General features: G+C 37.8%; 2 protein-coding genes across 3 annotated transcripts; one reads left to right on the top strand and one right to left on the bottom strand.

The window, feature by feature from the left end:
- Positions 1-224: 224 nt before the first annotated feature.
- On the top strand, positions 225-2,097 carry LOC117783828 (alkylated DNA repair protein alkB homolog 8). The gene has a single exon (XM_034621375.1). The coding sequence runs from the start codon at positions 225-227 to the stop codon at positions 2,046-2,048; it is 1,824 nt and encodes a 607-aa protein (XP_034477266.1). The 3' UTR covers positions 2,049-2,097.
- Positions 2,098-2,357: 260 nt separating this feature from the next.
- Positions 2,358-23,814, bottom strand: LOC117785114. Of its 2 annotated transcripts, none has more exons than XM_034623017.1 (8): positions 23,362-23,814; positions 16,999-18,411; positions 16,351-16,492; positions 9,812-9,960; positions 9,576-9,721; positions 8,854-9,048; positions 4,649-4,846; positions 2,358-4,342 (listed from the first exon to the last, which is right to left on the bottom strand). In XM_034623017.1, exons 2-8 carry the CDS (start codon positions 17,042-17,044, stop codon positions 3,737-3,739), a joined length of 1,482 nt encoding a protein of 493 aa, XP_034478908.1. In that variant the 5' UTR covers positions 17,045-18,411; positions 23,362-23,814; the 3' UTR covers positions 2,358-3,736. The 2 variants fall into 2 exon arrangements, with proteins under 2 accessions (XP_034478908.1, XP_034478909.1); XM_034623018.1 differs by having other exon boundaries at positions 9,812-9,954.
- Positions 23,815-24,305: the final 491 nt, after the last annotated feature.

Genomic DNA, 24,305 nt, shown 5'->3' with positions numbered 1-24,305 from the left:
TTAAATAATACAACATTGAACTTGAGATTATTTTTTTAGTTTACGTAAATAAATACTTTAATTATTATTTTTTTTTTATAAATAATAAATTTATGTATTTAAATGCTTGAAAACTGTATAATTGTTATAAGCTGCGTACTAAGTTAAGGTTAAGGACAAATGCATAGTGTGGACACACTAAATAGTTTGGTATTTTCTAGTTCATTTCGGCCTACAGCTCTAGCATGTTGCACGTGCAAAATGTAAACAAAGCCAAAAAGGCCGATAAAAAACAACGACGCTGCCTGGCAATAATAAAAGGCGACTGCAATGTGACTGCAAGTGATTCTCCAACTCTCTATCTGGCTGTACTGAATGTGGGACTCAGCAATGGACTCACAGAGGAAACGCTGCTGGCAGCGGCTGCCAAGACAGGCGGTCAAGTGTCTCAAGTAGTAATGCTGCCATCAAAATCCTATTGCTTTTTGATATGTGCCACTTTGGGGGACGCGGAGCTTGTGTATCAGGGTATGCACAATCTGGCGACTATAGGTCAACAGGGAGCCGTTGCCTATCTCAGTTATGTAACAGAATTGCCAGAGCAAATGGAGGAAAGTGGTTGGCAAAAACCATTGCCAAGTGGTCTAATCCTGTTGCCCGATTTTGTCAGTGTTGAGGAGGAGGCAAGTCTGTTGCAGGCTGTCGGAGAGGATGACAAACGAATCCCCCACACGGAGGACAAACTGAAGCACAGACATGTTAAGCATTATGGCTATGAATTCCTTTATGGCAGCAACAATGTGGATCCCTCGCAGCCTTTGGAGCAGCCCATACCAGCTGCCTGTGATTTGCTCTGGCAGAGATTAGGCAATAGCGATGTGCCTCAGATGCTGCCTCCTGATCAATTGACGGTGAATGGCTATGAGCCTGGACAGGGCATACCACCGCATGTGGACACGCATAGTGCATTTGTGGATCCGATTCTATCGCTCTCCTTGCAATCCGACGTGGTCATGGACTTTCGACGTAACAATGAGCTGGTGCACGTTCTGCTACCGCGACGTTCCCTGCTGATCATGTCCGGCGAATCGCGCTACGATTGGACGCATGGCATCAAGCCTAAACACATTGATGTGGTGTCCACATCCTCAGGTGGCCTAACAACTCAGGCGCGCAGCAAACGCACCTCGCTCACCTTCAGAAGACTGCGTCGAGGACCCTGCGATTGTAAATATCCCACATTGTGTGATACGCAGCAGACCACAGCTCCCCAGGCATTAAACGATGCCTTGGCCACGCATGCCAGCCACCTGGAGCAGCAGAATGTCCATGAGGTGTATGATAAGATTGCCAATCACTTTAGTGACACACGGCATACGCCATGGCCACAGGTTGCTCAGTTTCTGCACAGTTTTGAGGCATTCTCAGTGGTTCTGGATGTGGGCTGTGGCAATGGCAAATATCTTGGCTGTAATCCTCACTTACTAAGCATTGGCTGTGATCGTTCCCTGGGCTTACTCTGTGTGAGCAACGGACGAGGACAGAGCGTCTTTCGTTGCGATTGCTTACAGCTGCCTGTGCGCAGCTCCAGCGTTGATGGCTGCATCTCCATTGCCGTCATCCATCATCTGGCCAGCACGGAGCGACGGCTGACAGCGCTGCGAGAGATGGCACGCGTGCTGCGTCCGGGCGGACGTGCACTCATCTATGTCTGGGCCAAGGATCAGCGAAAGAACGATAAAAAGTCTGCATATTTGCGACAGAACAAGGCTGTCAACAAGGAGCGCACCACGGAACAGGCACAACGCCAGCAGCTGGCCCAGCAACTAGAAAACATGGAGCAGTTTCAGGTGCCGCTGCCGGTACACACGAATCGCACAGAGTTCCAACAACAAGATGTCTATGTGCCTTGGAAAACCAAAGACGAGCAACGTACAACTTTCCTGCGATACTATCATGTCTTTGAGGAGCACGAACTGGAGCAGTTGGTGTCTCAACTACCAGATGTTGTGCTCAGGAGAAGCTACTATGATCAGGGCAACCATTGCGTCATCTTTGAACGGAAGTAGAAATAAGAAAATTAATATTTCCTTATGTTTTCTAAGACAAGATAAAAAAAATATAAAGATAAATTAAACTAAATATTAACATTTCAAAATTGTTGAAAAAAAGAAAGTTTATTTAAGTATTTCGTTTATTTGATTTCAAAAAATACACATCCACATATATTTTTAGCGAATTGAACATAAACTAAATATTACTTAGTTAAGCTTACTTTTGACCCATTTTAATGGTGTTTTATTGTAGCTTTGGACCACAAAATTGACAATTCCTTAATAACAACATCTCGTGTGCCATTCAAATGGTATATTCATAGGTTTTTTTTTAGTTATGGAGTCTGTGTTGATAGCGGGACAAGAGTTTGTATTAACCGTAGGTACAAGTGCGGGTGTATTTACATAAGATTTAACTGATTTGTAGATACATTTGTATGTTAATTGTATTGGTATATAGACAGATATAGTTGGGGAATATATATAAGCAAGTATTGCTCTGATAATTTAAGTAACATAACTAAAATATAAAGACTACCTAAAGGAGAGAGCAAATGATTTCTGTGTTCTGCCATCAGTTCTATTTATAATTTTTAATGTATATTCACTATTATAGAAGAATTTATATACCCAAGTACTTGTATGTAGTAAATAAAGGTACATCAAGTGAAACTGTTCTTTTAAAATGCATGCTTAAACACTACAAGGATACATCATGAGTTGGTATATATCATATTTTTAAAATTACAAGCTACATGAAAACGTACAAGTACAAGTAGTTTTTTAAAAACACTTAGAACTCATCCTGGGCACTTTCTTATTTGACAAGAATTACAATATCATATGTAGGAATTAAATTTACAGACTAGTTTACAGTTTTAACGTTTCGTTTTTGGTCGTGGGTAATTGATATGTTTGCCTTTATAAGCAACATTCGGATTTTGTGCCTATAAGCTATAGTATATGGGTGTATTTCAAAGGATCTCATCTAATCAGAGGCTATCATTGAAAATATATATGTGTAAGTACCTAGAGTGGTGTATAAATATGTGTGATGCCCTAGTTTTGGCTATAACTAAGTATATATGTATATTCATCATATATATAAGTGGTAAATGTTATAGATATATATATAAATAGGAGAACAATAACGAGAATAACTTGTTCAACAGTATGTTTGGTCTTTTCAATGACCAGAAATTCATCATTATATTAAAGCCTGATAGTTTACTTGTTTGTTTGTCGTTAAAGCTGATTTATCAGTTGTGTGTGTATATATATTTACATACGCCTTTTAAACGTTTAATAGGTTTATGTTCGTATGTGTATACTTCAGTCGTTGTTGAATATACAAAGCTTTCTTGCATGGCGTTGACCTTTTTTGGTACAATAACTACTCCTAATTCTAATTCTATTCCTACTTCTACTCATATTCTTACTCTTAACTTTAGTTCTACTTTTCTACTTCCTGCTGAGTAGAATTCCTTCTCGCATAGCTTCACCGAAACACTTATTTGAGCAGCTGGCATACTTCTAACCACCTTTCATATAAATCTGGGGAAGGGATTATGTGGGGTGCTTTGGGAGTTCTATGATTGTGTGTGTGTGCTTGGTGCTAATCCGGTTGTGGGTCTAGGTCTAGGTCTGGGTGTCCAGTTGCCTTGTGTGAGCGCGCTTTAGATAAATGTTTCGGCTGCCATTTGTTACAAACATTCCGCCAGCGGCGGCTTCTCAATTGGCGGCGATGGACCGGACACGGACACCATTGGCACGGCACTAATCTTGGGCTTGACTATCTTCAGACCCAGTCCCATATTTTTGGGGCTGTTGTGCGGCGATGATGAAGCTGTCGATGATCGTTGATGCACCAGGACACGTGGCTTTGCCTCAATGGCAATGCTGGGCGTGGAGGCGCCGGAAACAGATGCCGTTGCTGTTGCACTGGCCAAAAGAGGAACATGAACCAGTTCCTCGACCGTCTCCGCCGAATCCTGTGAGTCGTGCACAATGGCAGAGGCATCACTGTGAATCAACGCCGATATGGAGTGAGTGTCATCGTCCTGCATATACGGCGGTGGTGCCTCCAATGAAATGCTGCCCACTATGACATTGGCCGTGGTAATCGCTGATGAACGTGCCAACAAACTGGTCACAGCTGTCTGCGATTGCTTGGCGTCGTGGAGCACGGGTAACGTAAGCAATTCTCCGGCGTTGTTGCCACATTCCTTTAGTTCAATGTCCTGGGAGGAGTTCTGTTGCTGCTGCTGCTGCAGGGAGTCATCATCGGTGCGCCAAGGTCGCAAGCTCTTCTAAAAAGGCGCAAGTTCCACAACATTTAGTCAGAAAGTATTTAAAATATTTGAATACCCTTACAGAGGGTATTCCTGTTTTGTCAAGTGGTAAGTATTAAAAAGTGGAGTGTTCGAAAAAAATGAATGAAATTTAAATGAAGTCTAAATTTTGAGGCCAAATCATGATCAAAATGACATTCCGTGTGGAAATCGGTTAAGTTTTCATGAAGTTATAAGGGATCAAAGTTTTGGAAAAAAATTATAAGGTTTCCGAGATATACATTCTTTGATATAGTTGTTTGGTAAAATAAAGGAAGAGCTTACCCTGCGTCCATTGTCCGTGATATTCTCCGCACTCTTGGCCTTGCGGCAGAGAACACTCTGTGAGCCGTGGCGTCGCAGGAACTCGATGGAATCGAATCCTCGGCCCTCGGACGATACGAATATGGCCGAGTTGATGCGACTGCGCGTGCAACGCTCCGATATCGACGTGGAGCGCTCCTCGGCCAACATGTGGATGTGCTGCAAGACAGAGAGCATTAGCAGAGAATTGACAAAACGGATAATATTGAAATCTTGGATGGTTTCTCTTACACGGCTATTGCAGTGCAACGGTGGGTGAGCAAAGGTGCCGCCACAATCACTGCTGTCGAACTGTAATCTCATTGTAATATTAAAATTGAAATAGAGAGAGGGAAGAGAAAAAAACAGATAAAGAGAGAGAAGAGCCACGTAGAGGTGGTGGTAGAAATGTCAGACGATTACACTCACTCATACAAACACACACACACACACAAAGAATTTGTACATTATTAGATTTGGAACCCTATAGATCCCACAACGATTACAAAGCTCTATGGAAGAAAGCTCAAGAACAGGAACAAGAACAAAGCGAAAGCTGCACAAGATTCTCTACAAAGCGATACGAAAACAGAGTGCGGATTTTTGTTGGTGTTTGTATTTGTTTTGATATGTCCAGAATTTGCGGCTGTGGTTTTTTTTATATTTATTATTTAGCTGTTTTTGCTGTGCTTTTGTGAAGCGTAGGTCAAGAATGACAGAAGTCAACCTCTATCCCATTAACTATACAGGGTGTTACGTTTCGGTGTGTGGGGTGTAGAAATGTGGAACATGGTGAAATTATAAACAAGGTGACGTATACAAAGGGATAATATACATAAATATTCTTTCATACCCTTCTCTTATTAAAGCTGCCTTAAGCCTCAAATTCACTATAGATTTATTTTCAGTAGAGTGTACAGAATAAAGTGTAGAGCTCTACCGATTGTGTTTAGACTGCAGAGAAGCTTAACGTCTATAAAGTACAAATTTGTAGAGAAAATTCTATAGTAGACGTATCAAAATGCTCTACTGTAGAGCTCTACAAGATGTTTACATTACTCTACCTAACTCTACTAAGCACTAACCGTTCTATCTAGCTCTATTTTCTACACTCTACTGAAAATACTTAATACTCTTCTGGCCAAAACTTTATTGTGTTGTATTTGAGGCCTTACTGAACAAAATAAGCACCCAAGGCAGAGGCTATGGTGAATAAGTGCATTACCTTGCTAATAATTTCACCCTGGTGTGGGGAAAGGTGAATTTACTTACAAGGTAAAGTAAGTCTCCACAGCTGTGCTCTTTTCGCTTTCTTTTTTTTCATACTGTCGAATTGAGAATTTATTCGAATACGTCACCTTGTCACTAATAACACCATACAGTGGGGTGCTTTTTATATTTTGTGCTCTCAACGCTGCAAAAACGGCGAACGATCAAAATGGTAAATGGTAAACGGTACACTTGAAACGGTTAACGATAAACGATTAAAGTGCCCAAGTTCAACACAAAGTGCATGGCGATGGTGCAATTATCGATAACGATAAGCGAGCGAATCGAACGAATGAACGATCGAACGAGCAGACGAAATGTTTCGGTTTCGGCTTCGATTTCGCATTTCGATTGTCGAACTTCGAATCTCGAAAAACCACTTACGCTGGCCGGTTCACTGTAGTTGCTGGGATTGAGCACTGAGGATTCGGTGTGTATGGTGTCGCTGGCAACCATGCTGTGGTATTTCTGCAGCTGCATCGACGAGGAGCCGCGACTCTCGCGCGATCCATCGCGACTGCGATCGGCGCACGAATACTGACGCCGGTACTGTCGACGCCGACGACCGGCATTGGCATAGGAATTGATTCCGTTTCCATTTCCCGCTCCCATTCCCATTTCGATTCCGCCAACGTTGATGCCGACGCCGGCAGTGCCCATGCCAGGTGCGCCGTAATCAGCGTATGCCAGCGGTCTAGACGGCAGCGGAGGCGGGCGAAAGTAGCTGGGATCATAGCTAAACTGTCGCCGTCGCCACTGATCGTACTGCCGGTAATGGCTGAACAGGCGACGCCGTCGCAATATCAACTGCTTTTTGGCCTCGAGCACCTCGTTCTCCTCCACGAAGGAACGCTCTTGCGAGTTCTTCAGTATGCTGCGCTGTTGCGCAAAGCGTCGCTGCTTTCCATGGCTGTTGATTGAGAGCGGCAGCAGACGCTGTGACGGTGGAGGTGGTGGTGGTACCACTGGTACCACCTCCCGCTGCAACAACTGCTGATCCTCAGCTGCTGCCTGGCAGCGATTCTCTCTGATCGCATCCGCATCCGTATCTGTATCCGCATCCCTACCAAGCACTGCACTGTCTATGCTATCCACATGCTCCAGGACATTGGTGCCCACAATGGACTGATTGTCGACACTAGGTCCCCGCACATAGGTGTTGATGGGAGTGCCATGGGAGTGATTAACGGCAACACTCTGGGCAGCCGTATCGCGATGCACTGGTTGCTAGCTCTCCACATCCGCCTTGTGCAGCAGCGCAAACTGACAGCCGCAGTCGCGTTCCAGCTCCCTGCGCGGATACTGAAAGCAACGATCGAAGATTCCGCAACCCTCGCAGCGGGGCAAACACTGAACGGTATCGATATTAACATCGATACCAAGTCATCGAGTAATTCAATAAAAGAGAGAAAGAAACAGAGAAAGAGAGAGAAAGAGAGAGAGCGGCAGCAGCAGCAGCAGGCGAGAGTGAGCCAAGTGGATTGGTATAGGTGGAATTAAGGAAACGTTGTCAATGATTTTATTGAAAGCTCGCACCTCAACAAAGCTCCACAAAAGCTCAAAACCAAAACCACTAACTAATTATGAGTATTATAAACATACAGTTTATCAAGTAATTGTTTTGACTAAATTAAAAATTTAAAACTCCTTTCTTGATTTATTTAAAATTTAGAATAAAGTTTTTTTAGTTAAATAAATTTGAAACAAATGCAAGTTTCCATATCTTTCTTTTTTCCTTTTTAAATTTATTAAAAAACTATAATAAATATGGTGTAAAACAGAAACCACGAAAAGATTTTAATTTCCAAAATTAATTATGTGAAATTTTGATTTTGTCAAAACAATTATCAGATTGACTGTATAAAGAAAATGCAAACTGGTGACACTTGAATAAAGTGTTTCCATGTTCGCATACATTAAGCATTAATCATATAGATCTATGAATCTATAGATCAGATACATAAGGTAAACCGCCTGGGTGCACTTCTAATGGTGTCTATATAAATGGAAGTTGAATTGAAAAAAGTTGAAACACGAATGTATCTAAGAATAAGATTAAAAACATCTTCGGACTACCGAAGTGACGGTACCATTTAAAAGAACGTGAAGGATGCGATTTTGAAATAGTACAATCATCATTCAACTATTAATTCTACAAAATAGTATAAAGAAAAGAAAACAATGTAAAAAGAGCAGAAGCTTCATAATTTATTTAGCAAATAAAAAATAGAGAAATTAAAAGCAGAAATTATGTTTGATTGCCAATCCTTATTTTAAGTAAGTAATTCTGGCTAGCTAGGTTTTGAGAATTTCTTAAACAGACAAGGGAATTCTTCAGTTGCTAGTTGTACTTCTCATTTCTCAAGAGTTTCTCGATATAAACATAACGATTTTCAAATTTCTCAAAAGGTTTTCTTTGCGGATTCTGCAATTAACTTCCTGTAAAATGCATTCATTAAGCGCTACAATCATACAAGAGGAAAATAGAAAATATACAGAAGAAGCAATCTCAATTTTCTTGGATTATGTATTTTTGAGAAGAACATTTAAATGAGAGGGGGGACGAGCGGGCGGTTCCTTGTGCACTAGAGTAAAGTAAAGTGTGCACGTTTTTGTAAGTACATATTTTAAAATTATTTATACTTAAATAGTATTTACTTGACTTGATGCAAAGCTAATTAATTGCAAAAATATTGTTCGTATGCAGTAATTAATTGAGAAATGAAATATTTTGAATACCTTGACAAAGAAATCGGGGTGTAGGTTCTATAAATAAAGCATAACAAAAACAGGAAACATAGGTAAGTTTTATACGCGCTCATACGAGAATTACTTAAAACTCCCACCCAATTCCCGCTAGTCCCATCCTGTTGCGCTCCATCTAGCTCCCCACAGAAATTGCTGTGTAAAATGCATACCTGATGCGAGTGCTGACCATTGCAGCCGCTGGCACTGCACACTCCCGTCCCGGGCACCTTCAGCTGCTCGTGCTTGTAATCCGGCTGGTACGGCAACAGCATTCGTATCTTGCCCCATCGGTTGAAGAACAACGCTATGGCACCGGCCCAAACCATCAGTACGATAAGTACAATGCCAATCTCGACGCCACGTATCTATCAAGGGATTTAGAGAGAGGGAGCCTTTTATTTTTAGTTAAGTAGGTTATTTACTCTAACCAGTCAATCGATGTTATAAATAACACTAGACCTTGATTTAAGCTCGCAATTTTATTGTAGCTCTATCAGAGTTGTAATAAATTGAACTAAATTACAAAATACTTGATTTAAACACTATTATTTTCAGTAATCTGAAAGATTTTTTTAGTAAGATCATATATTTAAGTCTTCTTTGACAGTATTAAAATAGAGTTGTTTTCATTGTATCCTTAATTGAACAAAAATAAAACTAGCAGAAATGATTTTTGTCTTTTGTGTAGAATTTCTTGAATCCTGCTATTTTTGGGGACCGGATGATTTCAAATTGATTGTTATTGATTTTTGATTTCAATCATTACTTCATTCCTAATTGCAATCTCTCAAGAATACAATAACTAACTATATCTATCTATATATCCATCCATCTTTCTATCTATCTCAGTATCTTTCTTATTATATATTCATCGATTTATAGATTTTCTTACCGTTGGCAACTCTCGCGTTGTGCTGTGTGTGAGAGTATTGGTCGCCGTGGAAGTGACATCGTCACCAAAGATGCTGCCATTGCCGGAGCCATTACGTCCATAGATGCCCGGCGGAAAGTCCTGCTGTGATGTGTTCTTGGGTAAATCTGCAATTGGATGTGGATTGAATAAACAAACAGAGAATTGAGCAGATGGAGGAGGAGAGTAACTTAATAAATTATTGGTTGTTGACTTACCCAAGGTGCGAAACTTGATCTGCCCGCCACTGCGATACTTTTTGCCCATCCAAATGGCTGTGACAGTTAGGGAATACTGTGTGCTGGGCAGCAGACGATCCAGGACAATGGCCTCGCTGCTGCCGGCCACATCCTGTACAATCCTGTAACTTAAATTAATTCAATTACCACTCTCGAACGACAACTAAATGTGACAGTGTGTGTGTGTGTGTGTGTGTGATGTGTGTGTAGCTAATTGCAGAAACTACAATAAATAGTCGTAGTTGGAACACAGAAAGAGAATAGCAGAAATCGTGTGAAATATGAGACTAGAGTGGAGTTAGTAATTACAGCATGGGCCCAATATTTCACTTTGTCACTTTGCCGGGCAGTTACCCAAACATGTCCTAGATTTTACCAATTGAGCTCATGTTACCCAGAGTATATATGCTCTATATAGATTGTGTGTGCGGGTGTGTGTGAGTGTGAGCTTACAAGTGCGTGTGTAGGCTGTGTTGCTCCTGGCATTGTTGCCATTTTAGCTTTTTTATAGCTAGACTTTGCTATTACTAAGTATGTCAAATAGAAATCGCTAGAATGTATATTACGCATTTGCACTTAAAATTGAGATTTTACAATATTTTAATTTTAATTGGGGAAATAACATTTTTGTACTGGAAAATTCATTGTAATCATTGAGACAATGTTTCAAAAGTTTAAGTAGCGATTTTAAAATGATTAATATTTTTTAAATATATTTTTAGCATATTTTATTGAGAAACCTCTAAACTTAGTTTTAGCTTTTATACCATTTCAATCTTTTCTTTAATAAAAGTATTTTATAATTTTGCTAGCACTGGAATATGGACATCTTTCTTACAAATAGTATTTTTGCATTATATTTTAACATGTTGATTTATTTTTCTTTTGTAGATTAATTTTTAATGAAATTATAATATCTTGAAATTTAGCCAACGCTGTTCCATAGACTTTTGCCTGTCACTGTGCAATGTCTCTTGTTACAGTTACAGCAATGTCCGTGCTACACAACAGCCTGACAAATGATTCATTATTCATACACAAGCTATAGTTACATTCAAACACACTTATTCACATACAGATACATATATAAAGTCCACGACGCCACAATGACCCCCAATGGAATCGTCGAACAGGCGCAACAGCAGATACAAAACATAAGCTCGCAGCCATAACAACAAAGCAACAAAATAGCGCCAAGTGAGCAAATAGATAAGCACGACACGACTAACAAATACCCTGTAAAATGTAATGACTTTTATAAAATGTTAAACAAGTAAGCGGAATACTCTACGCTCTACTCTACTCTACCTTCTAAGTAGGAAATTTCTTATAAAATATTTAGTCCCCACAAACAGCTGTACATAAATTATTATACCGTACTTTATCCCATCAATTATTCGTTCTTACGTGTCACGAATAACAATTAAGAGTCTCAATAGTTACAGAAATTTAAGGTTTAATTTGAATGTAATTATAATTTAACTAATTATACGAGTTTGAGGCATATGAAGGGGTATTTTAATTACAGGCTGCTAAGGGTTGGGGATGGAGGTAGTCAAGTACAGTTGGTTCAAAAGCTTTAAAGGTTAGATTACACCAGTACCAGTATATCTCAGTTTACCAAGCGTCTTTTTTAGCTGCTCAAAAGATTTCTTTAGATTCAATTTTCTTTGCAGATAAACTCTTCAAAATTTCCCTAACAAAAACTTGTTCATGTACATTAAATAAATAATAGCCAGAATGCTTGTACATAACTAATATGCCCCATGCAGTCCTTAAGTGCCGTTTTATGTAAACTTTGGAACAGGCCAAAAGGCAAACAGTTAACACAGCTAAACAGCTGAATAAAGCCAAGAAGCAACACATGTGACAACGTTGCAACGTCCGAAGTTTCGGCTTATTAAAGTTAACAACAAATGCCGCCGGGGGGCAAATCAAATGCAATGACGGCCACGAATGCCGAGTATTCACTGTACCATTCACTGGCGGCCCATTCATTTGCCAAACATTTGCCACTACCCGCAATTTGCACGCACGCCATCCGTTTGTGGTTCGACGGATTCGCTGGCTTCTGGTCTCTGGGTTGGCTTTCTGGCCTTTCCAACTCGCAGAAAGAGAGGAGGGATGTGGGAGAGAGGGAGCAGTATTGGCATTATATATGCAGATGAATTTAGCGCAAGGGAATTGAGTTCTCATATGTGCACAATGCAAACACAGTTAAGGAGCGAGCAGATGAGATAAGTAAGAGCGCTACAAACAGTGTGCTCGACTGTGAGATACCCAGTATCCCAAAAACTTATTTGCACACATGTTAATACAAAACTCTTTTATTTAGTTGCATTTTTTTAACAAAAGTGCCTAGTTTTGTGATAAAAATATTAATTTTAAGCCTTTCATCTTAAAAGTGCATCAAGAACCAAATAAGCAAAAATATCTAAGCTGTAACATTATCTTCTTTGCATTTTTATCTTTAAGTTGTTTTATTTAAGAAAAGATTAGCTAAACAATTTCTAAAATCAATATTATAAATTTTAAGAACCGGTTGTTTTTAATTAGTGTACAGTTAATGTACAACATTTTATAAAAAACATAACATCTTTACAAGGTAAGATTCCCGCGAAGCAAAGCATTTCCATGCCTCAATTTATCTTTCGACAAACTTAGTTAACCTTTTGTATTTTATACGTACAGGGTCAGAACATTTCATGCTTAATGCTCAATTCAAAATTCGCTTACAAAATTTCTTGGTCGTATTTGATTTTTGTGCTTTTGCACAACTCCCAACTCTAACTTTCGTGGTTGCCACGCCCAAAAATGCTTCCGCCAAGACCCCTTTAATTCTTATTTTATTTTTTCTTTGTTAGTTTGCAGCTCAGTGGATTTCCGGCTCTGTTGAATAAACAATCAGCTAACAAGCTGACTTTCAATTGGACCTTTTAAAAATTTGTCCATTACTCAAACTCTAAATTGAAAATTCAACCTAAATACAGACACACTCATATATACACAGAGCTCTGTATGTAGGTATATGTGTAGGTGCAGTTAGTGGATAAAATTTTGCTTCGTAAATTTAATAACTTATGATGGACATTGTGGGGCTTTTGGCTTTTTTTTTGGCTTCTGGTCACATACCGAGCACACACGTAAGCTCACAAATTTTCCATTTTTTCCAAAAAAATTTCTGTCAGTTGACGTACATATTTGGAAGGTTTAACATATACATATACAGATATAGTTACATTTACGCGATAGAATGAAAAGTTATGGCAATATTTTGATGTCATGTGCACACGCATACACCTACACACACACACACACACACACTCATCTGCATACACATATTGTTTTGACATAAGTTGCAACTTTTGTCTATGCCACAAACTTTTGACAACACATTTACTTGCTTTATTGCCACGATTAAAAACTTATGATTAAGTTCAGTTTAAATAGTTCAAGTAAAGCTAATAAATATGATACAGAGATAAACTCAAGCAGACAAATGGATGGGGAAAATGGATAGAGAGAACGAGTTGGAGTAGTAAGAAATATGATTCCAAATTTAAAGATTCGCCAAAATAGAATCAGAATCAGGGAAATAGAGAATAGGCAAATAATTTGACCTTTTAAGTATTGTGAATATGGACTCACAAGTTGTTGGTTGGTATACTGGACAAAAATTCGTGTACTTAAATTGCAGTAAATTGCAAAGATGCACGTAGCTGAGGTTTAGGGAACATTGCTGAAAAAATAACATGCATTTAATTTAATATTAATTTGCTTTTACTCTAAATAAGTCCTAGGTCGAGGTCTGCGGAAAATCTAACAGTGTTTAATGAATTTAAAAATATTTAGCTTAACTTAAAATTCGTGTTGCTTTTGCCTTAGCATCGACTGTTTAACAATCTTCCTTATTAAGGCCAATTTACAAAGCGTTTGAAAGCTGAAGCCAAATTAAATCATAAACTTAAAATTTCACAATATTTCTGCTTCACTCTTCAAAAAATAGACAGTTTTTAATCTCTCTCCCTCTTTATTAATTTTCCTGACCATCAATGGAATGGCTATATAATGCTTTATAAACGGAGTTTCGTTGCAAATTGGGTAAAAACCCAAAATTTAAATTAATTTGGCGATTGAGACAGCAATCAGAAATAGAGTAGAGAGAGGGAAAAAGAGAAAAAATGTGTAGCCCATTTAAGTGGTCCTTGACTCGTGGCCTTTCGTATTCAATTATACATCTGACAGGATAATGCTTCAAATATGTAAATACCGCAGACAAGACAAGGTAATGCTGAAAAATTGAGAGCAAAAATAATTGTGGTTACGAGTACGAGAGAGGGTACGAGTACTTCTACAAGTACTCGAATGTTAAGTGCCCTTTCAGCACAATTTAATCTAAATACATAATTCATATTGATTGAAAATTTCCCAAGTGCTTTACAGCTGTCTGAATGGACTTTAATTGTTATTAATTATTATGATTATTGTTATTGATGACGGTGGAACTCGTTTACTACTTCAATCATTTGTAAATCCATTAGAAATGTATGCAGATCGAGGATATGTAATTTCAGTGTAGGGCGTGTTTAGTCGGTACTCTCCATATATAACTATTCGAGTGCTAGTTGCGACTATATATATAAATGTATGTGTGTATTGTTCTGTTGTCTGTTCTGTTGGCTATGTCCCCCTTTGGGGTTTTATTTTATAGACCGAGTCAGCGAGTCATCGTCAACGTGTCTATGTACTAATCATACATTATTCAACGTCACAATTTTACTCGAAAAACGGCTGGAAGATACTCGTACATGGTTGAGTTGGGTGTACACACTTTCCATCTACCCCTCAATAACCACCTCCACTCCGTAATGAGTGCTTGGACTAAAAAATCGATAGTAAAGAAACACAAAAATTAAAAAACAAACTGAATGTCGACTTATAAATAATGGCGGGCAAACGAATAAAAGAATGAAATGAAAAAAAAAATACTACAAAAAAAAAAGAAAAATAAAACTAAACAACCAACAGAACGTAATAAAATTTTGATATAGGCGTGAACTTTATGAAACAAACACAATGGGAATTTCACTAAAAGACAAACACGCGCATGCAGTCAAACTTTGACACACACACACACACACATACACACAAACACCTGCTATTAAAATTGAAAACACCTTGACCACAAAAAAAACTATAATAACCACTATACTATAACTACAACAATTGGAACACAGCAGCATTTTACCGGATGGCAGTGCAGTAGTCTGAAAGAAAGTCACAAAGTCACAAAAGCCGAGCACTTAACTTATTACACGGCATTCCAATGTCCTTCAAAATGACGTCTCGCGTCTCGCCAAGAAAAGCAAAGCAAGAAAAAGAAAAAAATCCAAAAGCCAAAAGCGGAAGTCCTTAGTTTGTAGTCGTTTTCTATAGTCCAACTCGAAATATGCAACGCCACTTTCCCATTTCCTTTTACTTTCTTTTCCTAGACGAGAGAAATCGCATTCGCATTGCAGGAGACTTGGCGGTGAGAGATAAAGAGGGGGAAGGTGGAGAGAGAGGTAGAGAGATAAAGAGGGGGAAGGTGGAGAAACTGCATGGAATGGCTTCACGCCCAACTGAAATATTACAATTACAAGCATGTTTTGTTCCCCCTTCTCTCTCTCTCTTCTTCCTTATCTCCCCTTTGTTCTTACTTCCTTGTGTTATGCAGCAGTTTATACGCTTTGTTCCTGCGAGCAGTGCAATACACTGAGAAAAAAACCACAAATTTTTAAGGCTAACAAAATTTATTAAATTTATTCAACATAAATTTAATATTCATTAAATTTAAGTAACTGTCAGAAATATATGGTTGGTTGCTTTTCGATTGGAAAACCCTTGAATATATTTAATATTAGTTTGATTTGGAAACTGTAAAAAAATATTAAGTGAGACTTGTTAAAAAGATACAAGATATTTTTTTCAATAATTTAAAAGGCTTTAAAGATCTAAATATGTTATTTCTTTTGTATAGAATTTAACCAAGGTCCTAGTCAAAATTCTTGATATTTTTCATTCCTTTTCTATTTTTGTTAATTTTTGTTCCAATATCTATGAATAATTAAAATATTTTCATTACATGCCATTTACTTTATGAAATTTTTATTTTATTTACATGCACTAAAAAGTTTCCGTTCAGTGTAGAGCAACTTTGAAAACTTCAAGTACACGCTGTGCTTGTTTTTGTTTCTCTTTTTCGGTTTTTACCATAGTCGCGGTCATTTTGGCTTCAACTTTGTATTTGCTATTGTGGCTGTAAGCCCGCCTCACCCCGCCTCCAGCTGCCGTTTACTTTAAGGCGTTATTTAGCTCATGGTCAGCACACACACCCTCACACAATCACACACACACTCACACAGCCAAACAGCGACGACTTTATGCATAATTGCAGCTACATTTTGAACAGTGCATTGAGTATTGAGGTGATTAGGTATAAGGAATAGGCTTCATTTGTAGGAGTCGTAGGTACCTACCTGTCATCTGTGGGCTTATAAGTCACAATGTATTTCTCAATGGGATGCGCTTTTAAATCGATCTGCGTTTGCCACGACACACGCACCGCGGTGGGCGTTAAAAAGGTGACTGTGATGTTCTCCGGTGTGGCAGGAATGGTGCCTTAAAACATAAAAAGTGAATTAAAAAAAATTGTAAATTAAAAAATTGGTACTAATGAATGGGATAATCTTAAAAATAATTAAATTTGGATGAGCTATCCCGGAAACAGAATAAACTTTTATTTTTAACATGTTTATTATATAAACTACAAAATTTCAAACTTTCATATTTGGCCTCTATTTTAATTCTGCATCAAAAATTGACATTTTAATTTTTTTCTCATCATAATTCGTTTTTCCAAACTTTTTTTCATTGACACTTTTTCATAAGCAAAGTTATTCTTTACATTTTTAATTGAAGTTGAATTTGTTTTAACTTTTTTATTCAAATCAAAAAATAAAAGTAATTATTTATTTTTGGGATAAATATTAGCAAACAATTTTAAATGTAAATTTGTAGAATTTTAAGCGCTAAGGTCCCTGGTATATATGTACACATATTAATGTTCATATAGTATATGAATGGGTACATATATCGGATGTCTTGTCGTGTCAATATATACTCACCAGCTAGACAGCTATTGACCAACAGGACGGCAATAAACACAAACATTGCGCTTCAATTGCTTCAATAGTTTCACTTTTCTGTTGTTACTCCTGATGATGACGAGCGAGGATAACGATGATAATTGTGTTGGGTCCTGGAAGCGGATTTCCTAAGGTTTCCGCTTCGTTGGTCGTTTTGGTTTCGTTTCGATTCGATTCGTTTCGTTGTCAGTTGTCGTTTTGTAATGCCAGAAGGTTTAGTTATAAGAATAAAGCTAACTAAAACATAAAAATCAGTCTTGCTTTGTCGTTTGCTACTGTTGTTGTTTCTACTTCTTCTTCTTCTACTGCTTCTACTTGTTCTTTTTCTTTCTTCTTGCTTAGGTTTATTCTTGCCAATTATGCATTGCAATCCTCTTCATTACATTCAATTAAACTTTATTAAACTTTTACTTGAGAATGAGTTTCGTTTTTCTTTTAAGTTTTTTCTAGTTTACTGACTTTTATTTAATATTTATTTATATGTTTTTAGTTTAATAGCACACTTTTATGGGCTGTGCGTGTGTGCATTGTCTTGAATCATCGTGGGGTCTTATTAAAGTTGGTAGAACGAAATTGTGAGTTATACGTCAACTCTTTCTTTTCTCTCTGTCGCTCGCTTTATTCTCTATTGTTTTTCTCTATTTATTTCTTTTTGTTTCGTGATACGTTTGAGTAAAATTATTCACATTGCGTTCGAGTTTTGTTTTTCTTTTATTCTTTTGTTTTATTTTAGCGGCAAGTCGTAATGTTTTTCCTTTTTCCATTGTTCATTGCCAACTGTTATTGTTGTTGTTATTATTATTGGGCGTAAATAAAATCAATAAAAAAGCGACTTTTGTTGTCAGTTTGTCGTTGTCGTTGATTTTGTCGTGTGGCAACTATTGTAAAGTTGTTTCAACTTTTCAATTTTCGGTTTCAGTTTCTGTTTCTGTTTTTTAAGTAGACAATTTCCGTTGTGTTAATTTTGTCGTTGTTGCTTTTGTTGTTGCTTTCGGCTGTTGCCTCGTGCCACAAGTCGAAAATTAATTCAATGCGACGGCGACGGCGCTGCTGGGCCCAATGTGCCACCTGTCGTCGCCGTCCTGCCCGTCCACAAATTAAATGTTTGCTTAGCTGTTGTTATTCCTTTTCTTATTGTTGTTGTTGCTGTTGCTGTTATAGTTGTTGTTGTTCGTTGTTTAATTTTATGCATTGCGCATTTTGTTAACAATTTTTGGCTTAATTGCCAAAGCATTTAAGCCGTAATTTTCTCGGTCTCTTGTTGCGCTTTTTTCCTTTTTATTTTCTTTTCAATATATATGAACATATATTTCTTCTTTGTTTATTTTATTTTTGTTTTCTTTTGGCTCGTTGTTGTCGTTAATTATTGCTGCCGTTTATTTTTGTTGTTTGCTGCAATAAATCAAAGTTTTTGGATTATTTATGTGTCTCAACAGCGCAGTTCAGAACGTATTAGCCAAATTGTTTTTCGTTTACATTAATTATAATTAGCAATCAATCTGAATGAGTTTCATTAACAATTACTTATACACTCCCTAACACTAATACATATTTCATCTGAAAAGTTTATCATAATTTTCATTACTCGAATTGAATGCAAGCAAAGTGTTGCCTACTTTGAGGCTGACATTGCGTATACGCCACTCATAGCCAGCTGTTGTGCCTCGTTTTACATCTATCTACATTTGTAATGTACTTTTGTCGCACACACGTAATTTAATTTCATATTCATTTCACCCTTAAATTGAAATACTTCCTTGCATTAACACGCAATAACATTTTCCTGGCATTCGATCATGCGTAAATATTTTCTCGGTATCTTTGTCCCTAGTGTGTGTACAAGTCCAGGTGTGTCCGTATGTGTATCTATGTGTGTTTGTATTAACATTCTGCTGTTATTTGCCTAAAACAATTCGAACGCCTGTGGTTTTCAGTGATATATAGACATTTGAAATATATTTCTTTCATGTTTTTATCTCCTATTTTTCCACACAAATGTCAAATGTATTTAAACAGCGTGAATTCGTTTCAATTTGAAGACTAAGCAATACTATTAAAAATAATAACACAAACAACAATTTAAATATGCTAAAAATAATTTACAAATAAACAATTTTCGGTATGCCAAATAAAAAGTACCCTAGAAGATTGTTTCTTAGTTTGATATTTATTTCTGGAACTGTTTATCTCACATCTAACATAGCAGACCCCTTTTGTTCGTACAGGGTATCGACATTAAAAGCTACCTATGGATTTCAATTAAATTTTGTTTATACTAAATGTTGACCAGTATTTTCCAGACAAAGCGAAAAGTTTGTTTATCAGCTGCGGGCGTGGGAAATAAATACGAAAACGATGAATATTAAAAACAAGTTTAAAAAGAGACACCCACAATGTACGATCTAATGCTATAAGCAGATATAATTCTCAAACAATTTAAGGGCAAACAAAGAAAGCTGCTGCTTGTGGAATAACATAATTAGATTAAAAGTATCAAAGATACATAATTGATATACTTGCGGGATTATGTGCGTATCGTAAAACGAATCTATTGGAATAAAAGCGAGTGTAGCGCGTTGAATATTGATAGATTTAAGTTGGTTAAGTAGCTTTGTCTCTCTTTTGATTGTATGAATTACCTGGACTGGGATACATGTGTGCTTTTGGGATTAACGAGCACACGTATCTGCGACACGACTGTCTGTCTATCTGTCTGAGTGTGTGTGTAAATGTACGTGGCATCATTAAAGTGTCACACGGCCAATGAATAGCTAGAATACCCAAAAGGGCAAACTTAATTGATGCAATTGCAAATGAGTTTACCTTACTGACTAAATGATTTGACATCAATTCAAGCGTGCTACAAATTCACTTGAATTATGCAAACAATTTCGAAAATTATTGTTATTATTAATAATGAAAAAACGCGTTGGCATGTCACAAATTCAATTGAATGCGTAATTCGAGGGAGTGTACATTTTATACCCATACTACTGAGTCCAATTTAAATGCAAATGTCCAAGAAAAATTTCATTTGACACTCGATGTACTCGTAAAAACAGAACTGTTAACAACGCTGGTGACGTGCTGTAAAAATATTTCCGACTCGTTGGTGACGTTGCTGACGCACTGCGAGAATATTTCTTACTTGATGTGTATCTGTGTGTGTGTGTGTGTGTGAGTGCATACAATGCTTAAGGCAAGTAGGTGAAAGCCGTTATCGTAAAATTAAAATGGCGGCTAGTACGCGTTGTCGCCGCTGGCGTCGCCGTCATTTTCACTGCTGTTAATTATGGCGACAATACATGCACGCATACAAGCGCACGCTTCACTGACTCTTTCTCTCTCTCTCTCTCTCTCTCTCTCACACTCTCCTTCTCACTCTCTCTCATTTACTCTCTCACTCACACATTCCTTCTGCTTGCATGTCTATTACTCTCTGTGTGTGTGTGTGTGTGTATTTTGTTTCTTTATGTTTTACTGCATACGTTGCGACGCCAGCTTATTGAGGACTTTTGGCATTTTGTTTTTTGTGAAGTTTGTGTTTGTCTTGTATTTGTGTTGTTGTGTTTTTGTTGTTCGCTTTCTGTTTGTTTGTATATTTGTGCTGTTTTGTTTGCGGTAGCCAGCCAACAGACAATAAATCAATCAGCTGTGTTAACATCAAATTGTTGGCCGCAGACAATTCTACCTCGATATGTACGAGAGTATGTGAGGAACTAAATGACAGGCACTGTAAGTGTATGTATGTGTAGAGTAGGGTGTTCCTTCGTTATATGAAGAAAAATTTTATTTAAATTTTTTAGGTCTCACTGACTAACTTTTCGTTGTGGAGCCCAAACCGTAAGACCTAGGGGCTGAATTTTAATACAACGTAGCTGAGACGATTATACCGTTTTTTGGAAAATTTGACCTGCAACTGGTGCAAATTCGGGGTCAACGTTCACACTTCGAGTGAACTGCGTAGGAACAATCGGATGCCAATTTTCAGAAAACTCCGAAGCTTGAAATTTTTTGTAATTTTTTCAAATATCGAATATTAACATTTTGGGCGGACACTAGACATTTTGAAATCGAAAAATAAGAAACACCCTAGTATGAAGGTATTAGTGAGCGCAAGCTGGCGTGTTATTAACAAAAAGGTCAGTTTAGCCAGCGGACTAGCCCAAAAGGCTTGTGTCTATTGCTTAACTAAATACAGTTTCAACTTCACTGGATCTGTGTTTGCTCACTGAGAGAATTGCGAGAGCCTTAAAGCTGTTGGGTTTAATAACAGCTCCATTAAAGTCAGGCAACTGCTGCTTAAGCGTGTCACAAACTGAAAAGTTACCCTTAAGGAAGAGAAAGTGTAAATTCTAAAGTGCTGGCCTTATGAATTAATGATTCATTTCTGAATTAATGATTAACTTATCATTTAATTGAATTGCTGCATTTGTATGTGAAAATTAACTTAATTTAAAGTTCCTTAATTTGAATATAAATTTACACCAGCAACAACATTTGACTTGCTTTTCAAGATGTTTATTTTTCTGCTGTTTATTGTAAAGTTTATCGCTTTTCTCTCTGTGCATGGTGTTGTAAAATGGTGTAGAGAGCGAACAATGCTATTATTTGCTGGGCGCTCGTAAAAAACAAAAGCACTTGCTTCAATCTGGAGCCCAAAAGCGCGCTTTAGATATATGTGTGTGTGTTTGGGTATATATGTGTATGTATGTGTGGATATTGTGTATTGCGTGTGTGTGTGGGTGCTTTGGCCATGCACTTTAAGCTCAGCTAGACCTGAAATTTTGTTAGTCTCTCCCCTCTCTCTCTCTCTTTCTCCTACCACATCAATTCCCTAACGGCAACTATTCGCCATGTTCTTGATCCCTCTCTTTGCTGGCTGCTGAGTGTTGCCCCAGCCCCCAACTCACGCATCGTTCTCCTTGGAATTTCGAAAGTGTGTCGTCGAGCAGTGTGTACACACAGCTACATATATACGCATTGTCATAGGTTCTACAATGCACATACATACATACATACATTTGAATATAAATATATGTACACGCAGTTATGTACATATATACACAACATATTTATATTGGGAAAGTAAAGTCTCTGAACTGATTTCGCTGCGTGCAATTTACTTACCGCTGCACAGGCCAAAAATAACATTAATCGTATAAATAAATTACCACATTTCAGCATTTCCACATGTGCAGCAAGCAACAGCAACAGCGGCTGAATTTGTGGCAACAACACACGCAACGTTGCGGCTGTCTCGACGACAGGCGGCAAATTTATTTTAAATTAAGAAAATGTGTAAAAACAAAATACATTTGTTCGGCCATTGCCGCTATTTCCAAAACGAAATTGAATTTGATTTTGACCTGTTGTATTATGCAGTGTTGCCAACTCTTCGAGCCTAAACAGCTATATCAACATGGATTTTGTAGCCTGTTTCCAATAAAAAAAGGCAATGGTATGATACAGACATAAGAAGGCAACTCCGACCCTATTTGTGTATATATATAATATATTCTAGTAATAATCAGGCATGTTCCAGTTATCTCTTAGGATTTTATAGCTTCATTTAAATGTATTTTGGACTGTATTTAGGCTAAGTTTATAAAAATGAACGTACTTTATTTTATAGGACTTAAATTCATCAACTCAAAATAAATTGAGTCCCCAACATTTTAGCAGATATAAATTTACAAGAGTTTAAATTAAAGAGTTAAAATTATTCACTTCCAAAAATTTTAGACTTAAAAAATAGAAAAAATTTGAAATAAATTGCTATTTTTCTAGCTATTGGCATTCGAAAAACTCCAGATCTGGCGTGAAAATAGCTCAGCTGGCAACTGTTAGTATGCATGTGTATGTGTTTGTATAGGTGTGTATACACTGGCAAGTACTTTTGTTTATAAATACGAATTTCGTGTTATTTTGGCGCGTTACGTTCTACGTGCTACGCTTCAGAAATGGCCAAAGATGAAAAAGATTTACAATCACACGCAGACACACACACATACACAACAAGTATTAACTGTAAATTCGCATTGTTTGCATAAATAGGGCATTAAAATGAGATTTTCATAGCGACAGCTGCTGTTCATCTCATTTACTTTACTTGTTCAATTTTGTTGTTCTTAAATTTATTGTTCTTGTTGTTGTTGTTTCTTCCGCTTTGAGTTTCAGGCATGAAAATGAAAACTAACAAAATCCATTAGCTGCTACTGTTCTTTCCGTTTCTTTTCTTTTCATTTCGCTTTGTTTCGTTTCATTTACCATTTTTAATTTTAATACCTTTTATTGGCTTAACATGCAGCTCTCCAACCACAAGCCAACAACAACACTTACCAGACTCAATTTTTGTGTACTCTGTCCGGAACGTTAGTTGAGAGGCGCGAAGAGACACAGACACACACACTCTTACACTACACTCACACAGACAGCTTACACACAATTACAGGTATATAGACAAGCACTTATCAAAAACATGTTTGTATTACTTTCATACGAGTATATCATATATTGTAGCTTTTAAGTTGTTAATTTACTTTGGTCTTTGTGGCTTTTTGCCGCCGGCTTAGCCACATTCACTCCACTCTGTTACCTGTCAACGTGACTTTGCCGCCGTTGATAACACAAGACTAAACACTGTCAATGTTCACTGACTGCGCTTTGCCTTTCTTCCTGACTCTCACGCTCTCTCTCTCTCTCTTTGTCTTTGATATTTTACACTTGCTCTCTGGACACACTTGTCCGCCTGTTCGTATGCTGCGTTGTGCTGCGACCGACGCGTAAACTACAACTGAAAACGTAGGGCAAACTTCGTTTGGCACTAGAGGAGGCTTTCGCTCTCAACAGCTGTAGATGCGACCAAAGAGAACACACTTGTGCACTGAGCGAAATCAAACGCAGCTGGCGATAGCATGTTAATTACCTATGTTGCAGTTCGCTGCTAAATTTGTTGCCGTGTGCCGCATGCAAAGCTTTTACTCTTGCTGTCATGCTATTTGTCAAAAAGAGAGCATGTTGTAAAAGCTTTCGGTTGTGTTAGGTCGTGGTCGCTTGGTAGCCGGAAAGGGAAACGAGGTACTAAGTATTAACTGTGTGCGCTTTGACTTACTGATTGTCGACTGTTTAACTGACTGATTGACTGAGAGACCGACATTGGGCCCTTAAGCGCATTATTAGAGTTCAAGTGCAAGAGAGAGAGCAAGAACCAATACCCTCTCACTTCACTTGCTCACTCGTTAATGCCTCAAGTGCGTCCTAGGAAATTAAAAGCATACTTAGAG

Source organism: Drosophila innubila, assembly GCF_004354385.1.
Source record: "Drosophila innubila isolate TH190305 chromosome 2R unlocalized genomic scaffold, UK_Dinn_1.0 1_C_2R, whole genome shotgun sequence".
Classification (NCBI taxonomy): Eukaryota; Metazoa; Arthropoda; class Insecta; order Diptera; family Drosophilidae; genus Drosophila; species Drosophila innubila.
Note: the sequence above shows the minus strand (reverse complement) of the source record. Positions and strands in the feature narration are given on the sequence as shown.